General features: G+C 54.8%; 1 protein-coding gene across 1 annotated transcript in view; it reads left to right on the top strand.

Moving 5' to 3' along the window:
- SMG6 (SMG6 nonsense mediated mRNA decay factor) overlaps positions 1-17,572 on the top strand; it is a gene marked incomplete in the record, with an annotated part of 89,883 nt that overhangs the window by 17,985 nt on the left and 54,326 nt on the right. Inside the window, 2 exon segments of the mRNA XM_060283101.1 lie at positions 5,867-5,928; positions 8,136-8,281. Of these exon segments, the coding sequence (XP_060139084.1) occupies positions 5,867-5,928; positions 8,136-8,281 (208 nt within the window).

Raw genomic sequence — 17,572 nt, 5'->3', positions numbered from 1 at the left:
CCTGCAGAGAGCAATTGCCAAAAGCCCTGGAGGTTGACTCAGCGAGTGCTGGGGGGTTCCCCCCTCCTTTCTGTTTCTGAAGCAGGTTCCCAGGCGAGAGAGAGAGAGAGAGAGAGGCTCCACTCCCCCCAGCCTCCTTCGCTGGTGCCGTGACGGGCAACCCAGAGCGCTGCTGTGTGTGCCGCATCTCTCTCTCCCTCCACCTCCTCGAGCTCCTTTGACCCGGTCACCAAAACCACCCCTCAGCTTTTATTCTTACGCCAGGCGCGTGTTTTTGTTTCGAGCCCTGAGGTTTGGTCTCTTTCCTCTAACGGAGAGAGAAGTTCTCCGAGGAGGAAGCCGCGGGTGCCAGGCTGCAGTTGGGCTGGTTAGACGTGGAAACCACATGCCCGGCCCCCGCGGGCTTGGGGACGTGACTCTCGGCACGCAGCGCCTTGCGCTGGAGGCAGCGCCTGGCTCACCCCCCATCCTCTTCCGCCTCCCAGCCACCAGCTGCACCCACCCCTCCTCTCGGCTTCTCTGCGTCTCGGGAGCGAAACAGGCTTTTGGGGAAACCGTCCCACCGAGTGCTGCTCCTGCTCCCTGCCGGGGCTGAGCTCCTTGCTGCCTGCAGCCCTCTTCAGGGCAGCCTTGCGTGGAGCCTGCCCCCCTTCCCCTTCCTTCCGGCCCCACTTGACCTTTCGCTGCCACCCACAAGGAGGCCGGGGCGAGGTGAAGCGAGAGTTTCCAGGCACGCAAAGGCCAAAAAAAGAGAGAAAAGAGGCTCAGCGTCGTAATTTCAAAAGAGAGGAGAGAAAGCAGGTTGCTGTGACTTCTGGGTAGTTGGTTGGCTGGAGAGGTGGGCCGCTGGGCATGGCAAGAGGGTGCCAGGCTCCCTTGACCCAGGAGAGGACCAGGCAGGATCCCATTCTGCAGAGGCCCTCAGCTCCAAGGGCTTTGCAGGCATTTGCAGCCAGTTGCATTGTGGTTGTGTTGTGCTTGTGTGTGTGCAAACTGAGAAACTGCCCCATTTTTGTGCCCTGCTTATTGGCTTACTGGTATATTTGCTTGTTTCTTCTCCCCTCTGTAGCCACAGCCACTCAGGATCCTCCCCATTCCCTCTCTGGCTTCTGAATCCATTCCCTCCCTCAATGTTCCCCACATGCACCCCAGTTTATCAATAACCATCAGGACTAGGAGCCTATTTTTTCTTTTGAAAGAAGGAACCAAGAGGTTTAAGATATTGAATTCTAGGGCCAGTCCCAGGTTGCTCTGCTTAAGTCTGCTGTGCTACTGTTTGATTTTTAAAAAGTGAATAACTAAATCACAATACATTGGTTTTATTAATTTGTGTATTAAAAGATATGCACCCCGCCCTTCATCACAGGCTATCAGGATGGGTGGCAATAAATGCACAATGTTCTGATTTTCCCCCAAAACATCCTTTATGAAAATTGGCTTGGAATTCCAAGTGGGAACAACACGGCGGCTGTTGCCTCCGGTTCCCCAGGCCCCATGGGGGCATCTGCTTGGCCACTGTGAGAACAGGATGCGCAGCAAGAGGGCCTGATCCAGCTGCTGCTCCAGGCCTCTCCTGATGTTTGTGAGCGTTCAGGAGGTCGGAGGAAGCTCTGCTCTCCGTGGCAGGGGCTGGCCCACGCATTCCCCAAGGGAGGCCTGATGGCTGCCCCGGGAAAGGGCGCCTGGAGGGGGCTCCTGTGCCAACCGGTCAGGCAGACACGTCTCTGCTGAGCCCTGCTGGGTTTGTCCCTGGGTGCATCTGCTCCCTCCGCTCCTCCGTCTTCCTTTTTTTTTAGCCGCCACCCAAACTGCCCCCCACCCTGACATCCGTGGCGCTGCTTCCTCCCCTCCCGCATCCGGTCCCCTGGCAAAGAAACAAGCCTTGTCCTTCCGCTGCCCCGTGCTGGTTCCGCCGACCCTTCTTCTCTGCTCCGCAGATGCGCCGCGGCTGCCGAGGGGAAAGTTTGCCTCCTCGCTTGATAAAGAACAGATACCAGAGTGCTGCTTCCAAACCTGAAGTAACCATTTTTAACTGGAAGCAGCCCCTCCTCCTCCTCCTAATCCCAGCCCTACCAGAGCAGCTGTGCTGGAATCCTGCCCTTATTTGGTGCCTGCCCTCATTCCCACCAGGGATCCTGGGGCTCAGGTGCCGAGCGCTGAGCCCCAGCCCCCCGGATCAGGGCCAGATGGACTGGCGCTCAGAGCTGGGGCTGTTGCTGTCAGTGGCTCCTCGGCACGATAGCTGTTCTCTGCTTCCCCTGGGGGAGACTGCAAACACCTCCAGATCCTGCTTGCTGGGAGTCGCAGGCGAGGAGAGTGTTGGTGATGCAGAGGATGCTGCGTTAGATGGCCCCCTTTTGGGGGATCTGCTGCAGGTTCCTATAAAGGATTAGGCTGGTGGTTCCCAAATTTTGAGGGGGCTCCTGCCCCCTTTGTTCCACAAGCTCAAGGCCCCCTACCCTACCCCGTAAGAAGCATGATTCAGAATAGCAATATGCACAACACACTCAGGAAAATTATTACACAATAAAATTCAAAGCGGTAACAATTGCTTGTGCATTTATTTGAAATCCAATTACAGCTAGCTAGTTTAATTATTTGTTTCAACAAAACCGATGAACCTAATCTTGCGAAACCAGCCTTTCGAAGTCTGATAACCATTTAGCTATCAGGGAAGCTTTTAATGTTTGAAGTTTTACAGTGTTTTTCTTTTTTGTTGGAAGCCGCCCAGAGTGGCTGGGGCAACCAAGTCAGAAGGGTGGGATATATAATTAATAAAATTATTCTTAATTTTTAGTTTTAGATACCACATTCAGGAGCGACTTTACCATTCGGTAAATTCTAAATGTGATGGATGGATGACCTTGTGTCCTTCTGTCCTTCCTATAGATGTGGCCTTGCTTTTATTCATATTGCCTGCTTTTGGGGCGCTTCCCCACCCCCAGAATCAGAGTTACTTAGAAAAGGAGCTCAGGGTGCCCTCTTCACAAACCTCCCGTCATCAGCTTTCCCTGGGAAGTTTTGCTGCAGGGCGGCACCCGAGTGTTTCAGATCGAAATGCGTGAACAATCTTCAGCCTTATCATTGTGACTTTATTTGCATGCTGCTTTCCCATGGCAAGCAGCTCTATGAGAACGCACAGATTTAAAATAAAACAACATTTCAATATAATAATGCATTAACAGTTGCAAAGCAGAGCACGGTGTCAACAAAAAGCCACACGAATCTCCAGGCCTGGGCTCAGCCGAGCTGCCCCTCCGTACGCCCCGCCCAAACAGCAAGTGCTGCCCGAGACCTCTTCCTCACTGAGGACTAGTCTGCTTTGGTGTGTTCTGTATGGGGTAGCAGGAGATGGGGGAAGCCCCTCTCCATAAATGGGTTGTTGAGGCAGTGAGAAAAGGGCAGCCACTGGGCTGTCTTCTTTGCTCGACGTGTTTTGTGGAGGGGGGGCACCGGAGGCGCATTTCTCATCCCACCGCCGCTTTGGGGAAGTGCACGTTTGCCCCCCCCCCCTCCCCTCGCGCAGCCGCTGCAACCAGCAGGTGGTGCCACTTCCTCTCCCGGGGGGCTCCGTTTCCCTCTGGCTGTGAGAAGCAGGAGGTTCCCAGGGGGGGGGGGCCCTGCAGGCAGGTGAGTCACGCCAAGAGCCCAACCACGCAGAGAGTCATTTGGAGAGCAGCCGCTGGCCTGCCCTTGAACCTTCCCGCCGGCCTCTTCCCAGGGCTGAGCTCATCGGGGTCACCCGGCAGGCAAGAGGCGGCAGGCACACGCGCTCGGAGGGAGCCAGGAAGGGGCTTCCCCACCCCAGAGCATCATCATCATCACAACATTTATATTCTGCTTTTCCTCCAAGCAGCTCAAGGTGGTGTGTGCAATTCTCTTCCCCCCCCCACTAGCCTAGGAATATAAGAAGAGCCTGGCTGCAGGATCAGGTCAGTGCCCCCCCCCCCGAGCCCAGCCTCCTCTTCTCACAGGGGAAGCCCCCAAGCAGGACCCCACCGCACGAGCCCTCTCCCCTCCTGCGCTTTTCAGCAACCGCTGTCCGGAAGCCTCATGGCTGGTTGCCATCGATAGCCATCTTCTCTTGCGTGAATCTGCCATCAATCCTCTCTTAAAAGCACCCAAGGCAGCGGCCATCGCTGCTGCGTCCTGCAGCAGAGAGGACTTCCTTCCATCTGCCCCGAATCTTCCAGCATTTCGCTTTGTTGGATGTCCACAAGTTTTCATGTTATCCTCTCCCAACAACCCTGTGAGGCAGGCTGGGCTGAGAGAGAGGCAGTGTCTGCCCAGGGGAACTTCAGGAGGGCTGAGCACCAGGGGATTTGGGACTCTGCCCCCCACCCAGATCCTAGCCCAGTGCGCTAACCCAGTGGTGCCCTCCAGGTGTTTAGGACTGCAACTCAGCCAGAATGGCCAGCATTCAGGAGTAATGGGGAGTTGTTGTTAATAATAATAATGATAATGATAATAATAATAATAATAATAATAATAATAATAATAATAATAATAATAATACCACCTCACCCATCTGCCTGGATTACCCCAGCCACTTTGGGCAGCTTCCAACACATAAAAAAACCATACTAAAGCATCAAACATTAAAAGCTTACCAATACTTGAATTCTTGAATTCCCCTGCTCTGTGTGTGTCCCTCCCTATATTGGAGGAATTGGTTGGGTCTGACCCTCTGCCACCATGCTCCAAGCATTGCATGGCAACCTGCTTGCAAAATCGAGGAGGGGCAGGATATGGGATTCCTGGGCCAGTTACTCTCTTGGAAATGGATTTGTGCCACAGTTGGGCCAGTGCAGGAGAGTTGGGTGGTGGTAGAATATGTCAAAAACGGGGGGGGGGACCCCCTTGTTTCCCTCTGTCTGGCAGCGTTTCCTCCATGTGCACTTCCTTGCCATTCCAGTGAATGTATTGGTTTTAATGCATTGCTCTGTGTAGCTCAGTTGATAGAGCACGAGGCTCTTAAATCTCAGGGTTGTGGGTTTGAGCCCCATGTTGGGCAAAAGATTCCTGCATTGCCAGGGGCTGGACTAGATGAGCCTCGGCTCCCTTCCAACTCTACCTCCCATTCAGCCTAAGAATGATCTTCGCCTCGGGCCAACCCTGTAGGATGCGCTCCAGCAAACCGTAGTTCCCGGGATACGTTGGGGGAAGCCGTGACTGTTCAAGTGGTCTAGGAATGCTTTACGGGGATGGTGTGAATCACAGGAGGGGGAGCGTTGTCGTTGCTCAGGCCCCACTCTCCGGCTTCCCTTTGGGGTATCTGGAAGGACACTTGGATGGGCCCCCCCTTGGCCTGCTCCAGCTGGGCCCTTAGGAAGCTCTATGGTGAAAGCAGAACCTCCACCCCTGGGCAGGAACAGGAAAACCAGAGGATGGGGACAACTGGAGAGTTGCTGCTGTTGGGCTCAGGTCCTGCTTTGGCCGCTGAGGACAGGATGCTGGCCTGGCCTGACCCAGCTTCAAGGCTCCCCTTAGGTCCTTACGTGTTGCCCTCGTGTTCCCCTCTTGAAGGTGGCGGTAGGTGGGCACCCCTGGGATTCCTTGCCCCTGCGCACACACTCCCATTGCTTGCAGAGAACCTTGTCCGCCAGCAGAGGGTGCCGTGGGCCTAGCACGGCTCCCCCCTCCAGAAATGCAGCTGTCTGGCACTTGCCCTCGCGCTTGGAGGGCCGGGGCACAGACATTTGGTTCCCATCTGCCGCCCCTCCACCCCCCTGCACATCCCAGGCCAGGTTATCCTGTCACCCGGGACTCTGGGCTCGTTCACAGGAAAAGGGAGCGTTCGAATTGTTTTCTCATCTTCTTCAACATCATCTTTTCTCTCTGCTTTCCCCCCCTCTTTCCCATGCAGCTGAACAAAAGGTTCGTCCTGAGTTTTCTCCATGCCCATGGGAAGCTGTTTACCAGGATTGGGTAAGGCTGCAGGATGTTTGTTTTATTTTTCCTACATTACGAGGCCTTTTGGAATTCCAATATTGTTAGCAACTGGGCTTGTGTTTGGAGCGGAGGGCACGGGGTGTGAAGCCGCCTCCTCCTCCTCCTCCCTCCCCCCTCCCAGGCCGGCTCTGGAGGGTGGGGCGGGTGGGGGCGAGGGAGAGGGTCAGCACTCCGGCTGGGGCTGGGAGCGCCACTGCAGCAGCGACGCAGGTCTGGCCCTCCTCGTCCAGCGCAACAGCTGCCCTCCTTTATCAGAACAATTCCGTCCCCAGCCAAGTCCCATTAGTGCCATTTTCCCGCTGCCGCGGAGTTCAGGGCTAGACTGCCCCTGCCTGTGGAGGTTCTGTTTAGCATTGAGATCTAAACTGTGTCCTCCAGGTATTGGCTCTTGACAAACTGAGGCAGATTGTCAGAGAAAAGGAAGTCCCTCTTAGTGCAGCGCAGAGTTAAACTGTGGAACTCCCTCCCACAGGAAGCCATGATGGCCAACAGCTTGGGCGGCTTTTTAAAAGGGTTAGGCAAATTCATGGAGGAGGAGGAGGAGGAGGCTATCGAGGGCTTTGCTCTTCCTCCACAGCCGGAGATCGGGATGCTTCTGAGTCCCTGTTCCTGGGAACCACAGGAAGGGAGGCTGCTGCCCTTGGGCTTGTAGGTTTCCCAGGGGAACATCTAGCTGGCCTCTGTGAGAAGAGGATGCTGGACCAGAAGGGCCCTGATCCACCAGGCTCTTCTGCCGTGGGCTTTGTCTTGTCCATCTAGCCCAGCGCGTTCCACTCTGACCGGCTGAGCCTCCCCAGGATCTCTGGCAGAGAAGCGCCTTTCTCCCCCATTTTCACTTGCTACCGAATTCTGGGTAGCAAGCCTGGGGATTGAACCTCCCCCACTGCCAAGCACTCATTCTGCTCTCCCCGGACAGCATTTGTCTCCCAAGTTTTCCCTCGGGTGGCGGCAGAGGAGTTGGCATTTGCCCCTCTTGGGAAGCCTCCCTGGGTGGGAGGAAGAAGAAGCCGCCCATAAGATGCCCAAGAAGTCGGCTCCAGTCTGTGGCCTCTCTCTTGGACTCCCACCTTCCCTGACCACTGGCCTTGCTGGGGGCTGCTGGGAGTTGGAGTCCAAACAACAGCCCCTGCAGGGCCATGGGTTCACATCAGAGAGTTGGCTTCATAACTGGGCGACCTGCAGAGCTCCCTCTGCTGTGAATGAGACGGCAGGTGCTCATGTTTCCTGTGACAAAACAACGGAAGCGATTTCACTCACTGAGACACACACACACACACACACTTTCCAGTGGCAACCACACGTAGGGTCAAAGTGGTAATTTCTCTTCACCAAAGTACTTGGTCTCCTTACGCTCGGCAAATCTCTACGGCAGCCCCATAAAGTAGGCCGGTGTTGCTGAGAAATAGCGGCTTTTCTCAATCCCACACAGCCTCTCCTGCTTGCCTCCCACCCCATTATTATTATTTATTACATTTATATTCCGCCTTACCGCCAAGGAGCTCAAGGGGGCGTACATGGCCCTTCTCCCCATTTTACCAACAGGTTAGGCTGAGAGGCAGTGACTGGCCCAAGGCCACCCAGGGAGTTTTGTGGCTGAGTGGGGACTTGAACCTTGGTCTCTCACCTCTCCACAACCGCTGGCTCTCTAGCAGATTCTGCCATTCTCTTTCATCCCCATAGAATTGTAGAGATGGAAGGGACCCCCGAGGTTCATCTAGTCCAGGCATGTCAAACCTGCGGCCCTCCAGATGTTTTGGACTACAATTCCCATCTGTCGTCTGGCTCTTACCATCAGAAAGTTATTCCTGATGTTGAGTCGGAATCTCCTTTCTAGTAACTTGAAGCCATGCTCCTCCAGAGCAGGAGGAAACCAGCTTGTTCCCTCTTCTATGTGGCAGCCCTTGAGATGTTTGAAGATGGCTCTCCTTCCTCCTCTCAATCTCCTCTTCTCCAGGCTAAACATCCCCAACTCCCTCAAACGTTTCCTGCCCCTTTTATCGTCTCGCTTGTGCTTGTCATTACTATAATTATTATTGTGTGTTTGCAATTGCAATGGAAGAGTCTTTCTTCACCTTCTTCTTTGGTGATCACTCGTAGCCGAGTAAGATGGTCTTCCAGAAACACGATTTTGTTAATAATGCAATGCAAATAATGAACAATGCCAACCATGCCAATTCCTTCAGGATGGAGACCTTCCCTGCCGTGGCTGCCGAGGTCCTGAGCGAGTTCCGGGTGCTGCTGGGGCATAGCCCCTCGCCCATCGGAAGCACCCGCCTGCTGCAACTCATGGCCATCAACATGTTCGCCGTCTACAACTCCCAGCCCAAAGGTACTGGAGGGGGAGGGGGGAGGAGCCAGGGGAGCCCCCAAAACTGACAGGAAGGAGCCTCAGGCCTCCGTTCCTCAGGCGCTGGGTTGTGGGTTCCACAGTTTAACTCTGGGTTCCTTAGGCGCAGGGGGGGCTCAACTCTGGTGCCCAAGAGGCCCTTTGGAAGTCACAGGTTGAGAAAACTGCCGAATTCCAGAACCCCAGTGGGCAGAATTGTGATCTTGAGAGCAACTCCTGCTGGTTAGCATCCAGCTCAGGGTTCCCATGGGACCATTTGCTTCCTGTGTGGAGAGGAGCTTGTAAGAGCCTAAGGAGAGCCCCGCGCCAGCTGGATCAGTCCAGCTTGTTTACCAGCCTGTTTTCTCAGTGGCCAGCCAATGGGAAGAAGCCTGCAAGCAGGACCTGAGCACTACAGCAGCTCTCCGGTTGTTGTTCCCTGTCATCCGGTACTCAGAGGTAGACTGTCCCTGGGCATGGAGGTTCTGCTATCGCAGTTGACCCTGCTGCCAAAAGGGGGCTCACCTAGTTTCAGCATCCTGTTCTTTCAATGGCCAACCAGATGCCCCCAGGGGGAAGAAGCCGGCAGCAGGACCTGAGGGTTACAGCAGGGCACTCCCCACTTGCAATTCCCAATGAGTGGTACCTCTAGGTCGGCTGCCTTTGTCCCCCTGCCCTTTTCTCCCCCTGCCCCCTTCAGTGTTTGTCTCTGACACATCGAAAGAGTCTTTCTCAGCCCTGCCTGGAGATGCTGGGGATCGAGCCTGGGCCTCCCCTAAATTCTCCCCCTGCAACCCTCCTGCTGTGGCCGTGGAGTTGTGGTCATCCTCACGGGAGAGCAGCGCCGGCAGATCCTGGGCCTGGCAGGTCAGATCTGTGGCTCTGCTGCTGTGTCGTCCTCTGTGGCACCCGGAAAGTATTGCTGGCGCAACCTTTTCCTTTCCTTTGAGCCTTGGTCTTCCTTGCTCCTCCATTAGCATCTTGCTGACTGATGGTCTCATCCTGTCCTCCCACCTGGAAGTGCTGTAGGGGAAGGTGACGCCTGGCCAGCCCCCTCTTGGTAATTCCTTGGCAGTCCAGAACAGTGCCACACACACACACACCCCGAAGCTGCAATCTCTGTCCCTTGCATGCCGTCTCTCTCCAGAAGGAGGTGCTGGCGGGCTCCCTTTGCCCCCAGGAGGACCAGGAGGAGGCCAGCCCGACACCTTGCCCCAGGTGTCCTCCTTGGGTGCTTTGGTAGCCAGCTGCACTTCCGCCTGGCAGGGAAGTGGGGGGTGCCTTTATCCTGACCGCAGACGCGTGGAGAATGTAGTTGGTGGGGTTTTTTAAGGGGGGGGGGAATCTGTAATTTGGGCACAGGGAGAGAGGGGTGGCTGGAACAGAGTCCTGGTTTGCAAGCCAGCTAATTAAAGCCGTGCCTTGTGGCAGGGCATCTCCGGTGGGGGGAGTATTGTGAGCCCCCTCCCCCACCCATCTGTGCCCAATTTACTCCAATCTGGTCTCGGTGGGGCTTTTCTCCCACCCCCCAAGCCCACCCTTTTCCCTCTCTCTCTCTCTCTCTCTTTCCCCCTTTTAATAATTTGTTTTATAATTCCTGGAATCAAACCCATCTCAGACACACTGTTCTGTTTTACTATATTATTGGATTATACTTCCTATAAATCACTGGAGGGATGTTCATAGGGCCATCGCCGGGATCACTTCCCTTCACCCCCCCCCCCCCGGCACGTCTTACACACATATCAAGGCAGTTTGTCTTCTGGCCTTTTTGTGCCCTTCCCAGCTGGGCAGGGCAAGAGGTGCCCCCCACCCCCAACCAGCCAACTTCAGGCTGTGGCTCCATCTGGCTGCTCTTAAGCGACTCCCAGGGTGGAATTCAGCATAGTGCTGGTGCAGATGCTTTGTCCCCACGAGCTTTGTGGCCTGCTGTGCAGAACAACCCCCTCCCCCCCCCATACACTCCTCTGAAGGTTCTCCCCTGAGCCAATTTTGGGAGGTCAGGGGTGGGGAGCCCTGTTGCACAAATGGCAGGCCTTGCGCTGGCCTTCTGGCGATGGGGCTTAGCAGGTGACTCCCTCCCTCGGTGTTGTAGTACATGGAGAAGGAACCTCTGAAGAGCAGCTGCTGGACAGGCCAAGGTGGGTCTGTCCAGCCCAGCAGCCTGTTCTCACGGGCCAGCCAGGTGTCCCCGTGGAAAGCCTGTGCTCCACAGCAACACACCCCTCTTGCGGTTTGCAGCAACTGGCGTTTGGGATTGTTGCTGCCTCCATGACTTGTCTTTTAAAGCCATCCTAGTTGGTGGCCATCCTTGCCTCCTGTGGCAGTGAGTTCCGCAGTTCAACTGCCCCCGTGTGGGCGTCTTCCTGTAATACCAGGCATATAGAACGTTGATTTTATGTTTTAATCTCTTCTCAGTTCATTGCTGGTTTTATTCTTTGAACTAAAGAGTTGGTTTTAACTATTTTTACCGATAACATTTCCTTTTGCAAACTGCTTTGAGGGATATTTTTTTAAAAGTTAAGCTGTGCATAAATTTAATGAAATAAATCAACAGCCCTCCCACCAAACGGGGGCCTGACTCCTGGACCCTTTCAGAAGGGCCCTTGCGGTTCCCCAGAGCTCCTCCAAAGCCTGCCGGCAACTTCTTTACCAGTGCCGCCTCGATGTGCAAACCACGCGGCATCGACCAGGACCGGAAAGCCCCAAGCCGGGTCCAGTTTTCTCAGCCGCCTATAAAAATAACGCCGGCTCATCTGCTGCAGCCTTGGTTTAGTGGCCTTTTAAAATTAGCCCCTCCTGAGTATTTGAGCGTAACCTCAGGCTCCTGGGAGCAGAAAGAGCTGCATGGGGAAGTGGCCCCCAACCCCACTCTCAGACCTCAGTCTCCAGGCTGCACCTCTTCACCCACACCCCAGGTGAGCCCTAGGGGGTGGGGGACCAGAAAAGCTGCAGTGACAAAGTGGGGCTGGGGTGGGAGCAGTGTTTGCAGGAAGCCGGGGATCGGGGCCGCCTGCAGCCAGCAGAGGAGGCAGCTGCTTTGTACCTGGTTGGGCTACTTGTCCATCCAGCCCCCTGCTCTCTGCTCCAACTGGCAGCTGGTCCCCAGGGGTCTCAGGCTGGGGGGGAGGACCCTTCCATCACTGGGGAAGCTCCATGGCAGAGCATCTGCCTTGCATGCAGAAGGTCCCCTGTTCCATCCCCATCAGCATCTCCAGGCAGGGCTGGGAATGGTCCCCTGCCTGAAACCTTGGAGAGCCATTGCTGCCGGCCAGTGCAGACAGCACTGAGCTAAAGGGAGCCAACAATCTCAGTATATGGCAACTCCCTAACTTCCTGTTTAATTCAGCCCATGATTGAGAACCATGAGGCCTGGAAGCTTGCTCAGCCGTAGCTCAGTGGTAGTACACCTGCTTTGCATGCAGAAGGTCCCAGGTTCCATCCCTGGCAACATCTCTACATAGGGTTGAAGAAAAGACTCCTACCTAAAACCCTGGAGAGCTATTGCTGCCAGTCCCTGAAGATTGTGCACAAAAAATGAAAGGCACAAATACAGGATGGGAGACACCTGGCTTGAGAGCAGTACATGTGAAAAGGATCTAGGAGTCTTGGTAGACCACAAACTTGACATGAGTCAACAGTGTGATGCAGCAGCTAAAAAAGCCAATGCAATTCTGGGCTGCATCAATAGGAGTATAGCATCTAGATCAAGGGAAGTAATAGTACCACTGTATTCTGCTCTGGTCAGACCTCACCTGCAGTACTGTGTCCAGTTCTGGGCACCACAGTTCAAGAAGGATACTGACCAGCTGGAACGTGTCCAGAAGAGGGCAACCAAAATGGTCAAAGGCCTGGAAACGATGCCTTATGAGGAACGGCTTAGGGAGCTGGGCATGTTTCGGCTGGAGAAGAGAAGGTTAAGGGGTGATATGATAGCCATGTTCAAATATATAAAAGGATGTCATATAGAGGAGGGAGAAAGGTTGTTTTCTGCTGCTCCACAGAAGCGGACACGGAGCAATGGATTCAAACTACAAGAAAGAAGATTCCACCTAAACATTAGGAAGAACTTCCTGACAGTAAGAGCTGTTCGACAGTGGAATTTGCTGCCAAGGAGTGTGGTGGAGTCTCCTTCTTTGGAGGTCTTTAAGCAGAGGCTTGACAGGCATATGTCAAGAATGCTTTGATGGTGTTTCCTGCTTGGCAGGGGGTTGGACTGGATGGCCCTTGTGGTCTCTTCCAACTCCATGATTCTAAGATCACCCTGAGCTAGATGGACTCTGCATCAGGCGGCTTCCTGTGTGCTCAAGATCCTTTTTTAACTGCTGGTGCTGGTGGTTGAGCTTGGGACCTTCTGCATGTAGAAGTAGGTGCTGAAGAAGTTTTAATCCTTGTGCCCACCAAATGACCTCTGACCAGCCCTGGCCAGCAGTGCCTTAGCCCAGGGCAAACAGAGAGCACCAGGCTGACAAAGGCTGATTCATCAGTTAAATTCTGGGCAGCCAGAACAGGGAAGTCTCCATTCAGTATATATGAAAGGGCAGCTCACCAGGGCGGCAAAGCCTGCTGCATTTTTATTTATTTATTGCTTTCTAGGTTGCATTTCATTTTTCAAGGTCTGAGCTACCTTGAAACCATTTTTTTTAAAGGCAGGATGCATTTAAAAAAAATACGAAGGTTTCCTTGCTTGTTTCGGTGATGGAAGGAAAGGAGGTTCCTCTCTTGCGCCTGCTGTTCCCACAGAGTCTCGTGCCACCGTCTTTTAAGGTGCCCACAAGGCCGTCAGTTGTTCAGACTGGGGTGGGCTGGACCAACCATCCCTCTGGAAGTCCCTTTCCTGTTGCAGCGCTTGGGTAGTTAAGCTATGGAATTGAATCCCATGAGAGCTCGTGATGGGCACCAGTTTAGATGGCTTTAAAAAGATAATGGTGGGGGGGGGGACAGTTCAGTCCTCTGCCTCTCCGGGTAGAGCTGAGAAATAGGAGCTGGTGGCCTGTCTCAGTAGGAAGGCCGTTTTCTACATTTGTCTGGGAGGAGTAAGCCTGCATTGTGTGGCTATAAGAAGGGGGTGTCCCCTGAGTCCGCTTGCTAGCTGGTGGTGGGCAGCAGCCCCTTTGGGGTCCGCAAAGCAGCCAGGCCGACTCCCTTAAATCCTGCCTTGTCTGTCGGGGCCTTTTCCCCAGAATCCTCCTGGGCCACCCTTTGCTATCATCTCACGTCTTGCTGAGCAGAGCAAGAGTGGGGGCCAAGCCCTGCTGTGGTAGTCTGCCCCCGCTTGTGGGCTTCCCCATGGGGCAGGAAGCTGGACTAGGCGCTGGGTCCCCTTTGGCCTGATCCTGCACATGGAAGCTCCTGAGTTTGAGTCCTACTGTTTCCGGCCCAAAAGGGACTCCTGCAGCTGACAGTGGGGAAAGGGGTCTTTTCCGCCTGAGGAAACCTGGTGGGCTGCTGCCCGTCAGAGCCTGCAATGCTGGGCTAGGCAGAGAAGAGCCTGAACTGTGGTGGCCCCCTTGAAAAGCCACGGCAGATTGCCTTGCAAGCCCCGTCTGGTTAGAGTGTCAGAGGAGGACCTGGGAGGAGGCTGTTCTTCCTCTGTCTGACCTACCTCATAGAGTTGTTGTGAGGGACTTTCTCTCACCACCATCCCATGCTGTGTGTGTGTGTGATATTGCCTGATCCCTCACTCTGCAAGCTTCAGAACTGGGCCAGGATTAGAACCTAGGACCACCACCACACACACACACACCCCGCATGAGCCCTACAGCAGCTGGATCAGGCCCAAGGGCACTCTAGCCTCACAGTGTCCAAATGCTCCTTCGAACCTGGGGGGTCTAGATAGACTGCCTCTGGGCCTGGAGGTTCTGTAAGAAGAGAGTCCCCCTGGATCAGGCCCTCCTGTCCTTGCAGCATCCATCCAGCCTGCCTCCCCTGAACTTTTCCTCCCTCCGTTTTTCTGCCTGAGCCGTGGCCTGAGCGGAGCATCCTCTGGGCAGCGTGAGGGGAGCTCTCCGGCGGGGACGTGGGCTGGGGAGGGAGGGAGCTGCGTCCCAGGCCGCTGAGCCTGCCCGCCTGCCTCTTAAAAGCCTGCAGCAGCCAGCGAGCGGAAGCCCTGCACTCCGGCCCATCTGCGCCTGCCGAGGGAGACACAGCGCAGCTGCTGTTGCTCCGAGTCGCTGGCGCAGCGCAAGAGGGAGGGAGGGAGGGGGCCAGATCTGCTGTCTGTTGGGGTTTACTGCTGTCTACATTGAAACATGGCTGGGGGTGGGGGTGGGGGGGCTCAGAATGGGCTGGGGGGGGAGCCGGTGGCACCATGCCAGCCCCAGTTAGCCTGGCCTCCCCCCAACCTTCCCCCCCCACCCCCCAACTGATGCTTTAAAGTCACATTTCCAGGCCAGACATAGAATTAATCTCTGGGCACTTCAGATTGCTGGCAGCCCAAAGCAGGATGTGGGATTTTTCTCTCTCTTTCTCTCTCTCTCTCTCTGTGTCTTGGCTGACTTTTTTACCTCTCGAAGAATTTGGAAGGGCCGTGAGAGTCCCTCCTCCCCCCCCCTTTCGCCTTGGTGCCGCGAAGCTTTTCTGCTCGCTGATCGCCCTGCTGTGGCTTCGCCCCTAATAGATTTCATATGTCGATGCCGTTGACATCAGTATCAAACTATTCTACATGTGATCTGGTGTGTTTCCTGCAGGAAATCTGCAAGATATTTATTAAGAACTAATAAAATAAACCTCTCCCCGAGCTTTTAGGTAGTTTTCAATTGTCCGCGTCTCCCTCGTTTCCTTTTATCAACCGGGGGGGGGGGGGCGTGCTTTGTTTTTGTTTTGTTTTTTTGCTCTTCCCTCTGACCATCACAAAAAAAAGACACCCACCCAAAGGCACTGAAGAAGCCAGAATATTTTGGGGTGGGTGGTTTGAGGGAAGAAAGAGACAGCTCTGCAAAGACCTGCGTCTTCAGGGCTTGAATTAACAGGGGCTGCAATGGCTGTGCCTGTTCTTTTTATAGCACACCCTCCTTTTGTGTGTGTGTGTGTGTATGTGCGTGCCTGTGTGTGGTTTCGGCAGCCTTCACACCAGCGCTTAGAGGGTCGCCTTTGCACTACTGTTAAATTTCCTGCCCCTCTCGCAGCTGGAGACGGTTAGCTTGCAAATTGAAGTAATCCTGGTCAAGATGAACGGTGCCCTGGGCCCTGCGTTCAGGATGTGTGCGAAGGAGGGCAGCGAGCGTGGGCTGGGCCCCCTTCTTTCCTTTTCCAAGATAGCTATCTCTGGGGCTGGAGCAGAGGGGCATGGAGGGCAGCCACTTCCCCTGCCTCCAGACTCCTTCCCTCTCTCTGGATGGTCAGAAGGGATCTTCCTCTGCACCACCCTCGGCTGCCATAGAATTGTAGAATTGGAAGGGGTCTCAGGGGTCATCTAGTCCAACCCCCGCAATACAGAAACCGCAACTGAATATTCCCTGATAGATGGCCACCCTCCCTCTGCTTAAAAGCCCCCAAGGAATTAGTCTTCATATTAGTATTAGCCGCCCATCCTTGCCCCCCTCACTCTGAGCTGCTCCCAACAAAATATTAAGAACACAATAAAACATCAGACATTGAAAACTTCCCTATACAGGGCTGCCAGGCGAGTCCGTTCCACTGCCAGCCTAGTAATGGAGCATCAGGTCTTTTGCCCCTTTTGGGGGGAAGATTTCTCAGAAGCTCGTGCAACTCCTTTCCAGAAAAGGCACATTCCCCCCCTTTTTCTTTTTTAAACCCATTACATGTGCGTGTGGCTCCCTGGGATGCTTTCCTGTGTCTCTTGTGTGGCTCAGAGGAGGTGTGGAGAAACTCTGGTGCTCAGGAACGGTCACCCAGGATACACTGGGCTATGGGCTACAGTGGCAGAGGCAGCCACTGGCCCACGGCAAACATCCCCAAGCCCCCTGGGCTGACATCTGGTGCAGGGCAGACATCCCTCCCATTAATCAGGGGGGCTAGCAAAAAGGGGGGGGGATAAAATCTTTTTATTGCACAAACTGATGGCGGGCTGTTTGGCTCTCCTGCAGCAGCAGGATCCGAGATTCGAAACACTAGAAAATGTGTGTGCCCCCCACCCCTTTAGTTAGCTTTTTTTTTTAATGCATGCTTACCAGCCCCCCTGGAGGGGCTGTTTGGCAAGGGTGGGCCCACCGGCCGCTGTGCCTGGCCTGTACCCATCCTTGAGAGGTGGCTGACGCTGGCACCAGAAGAAAGGCAGCCCCGTTTTTTCCGAGAACTCTGCTCTTTCTCAGCTTGATAAGCATTTGAACGCAACTCCGCTCGATTGGAATTGGCAGGGTGTCCTCATTCTTTTGTCTGCCTGTTTATTTTTCCCCTCATCCCTCCACATGTGCTCGGCAGCCCATGGATGAGGCACCCCTAAGACCCGGAGGCTGGGAAAACGTGGTGCGGAGACTGTGCCAGGACCCCCTCTTTCCGCAGCCGGGCAGCAGCTCCCAAGGCTCCAAGTGAGGAGGATGGGGCAGTGGAGGCCAGCTCAGCTGAGGTTTAATCTTGGGAAGGGTCAAGGCTCTGCCAAGCGGAGATGTTTTTGAGTGCAGGCTGCCATCGGCCCCCCAGCCTCTGGGCCTCGTCCAGAAGCCGGGCTCTTCTTACATGCTGGTGGGGAATTGGTCTGTCAATGTCTGTGAACTGTAACAGGCCCAGGAAAGGACCCTGACCCAAGTGCCCCGGACTGTTGCGCCAGCCTTTGCCAACCAGGCACCCTCCAGGCGTGCTTGCACTACAATTCCCAGCCACCAACGTGAATCAATTAAAAAAGTAATAATGATCCATTGCATTTACACCCCACCTTTTCCTCAGTGGGGCTCAAGGTACACAGTTCTGGCCTCATTTAATCCCCACAACAGCCCTGCCAGGTAGGAGAGGCTGAGAGGGAGTGATCGGCCCCCGGGGCCACCCAGGGAGCAGTCCAAAACGCCAGGCTGGTGGAGGCTGAGACTTAATCCGCAGCCCCAGTAACAAACACAGGAAGCTCCGTGATCAGAGGGAAGGACAGGGGGACTGAGCAGGATGCTGCAGTGCCACCCCATGAGGACTAGGAACTTGGCCTTTGAAGCCTGCTCTGCTCGGGGGTGCAGCGGTCTGTGCACCAGCCCAAATGCAACACCGGCTGCATGAATAGCAGCTGCCAGTCAGGCTTGTGGAAGGCAAGTGTCCTCCCGAGTCCTGGGATGTGGACCCCCTCTGCCTTCAGGGGAAGATGAGGGCAGAAGCTGGGAAGAAAGGCTTAGCAAAAGGCGGAAGGCGGTG

This window comes from Zootoca vivipara, chromosome 15 (assembly GCF_963506605.1).
Source record: "Zootoca vivipara chromosome 15, rZooViv1.1, whole genome shotgun sequence".
Classification (NCBI taxonomy): Eukaryota; Metazoa; Chordata; class Lepidosauria; order Squamata; family Lacertidae; genus Zootoca; species Zootoca vivipara.
Note: the sequence above shows the minus strand (reverse complement) of the source record. Positions and strands in the feature narration are given on the sequence as shown.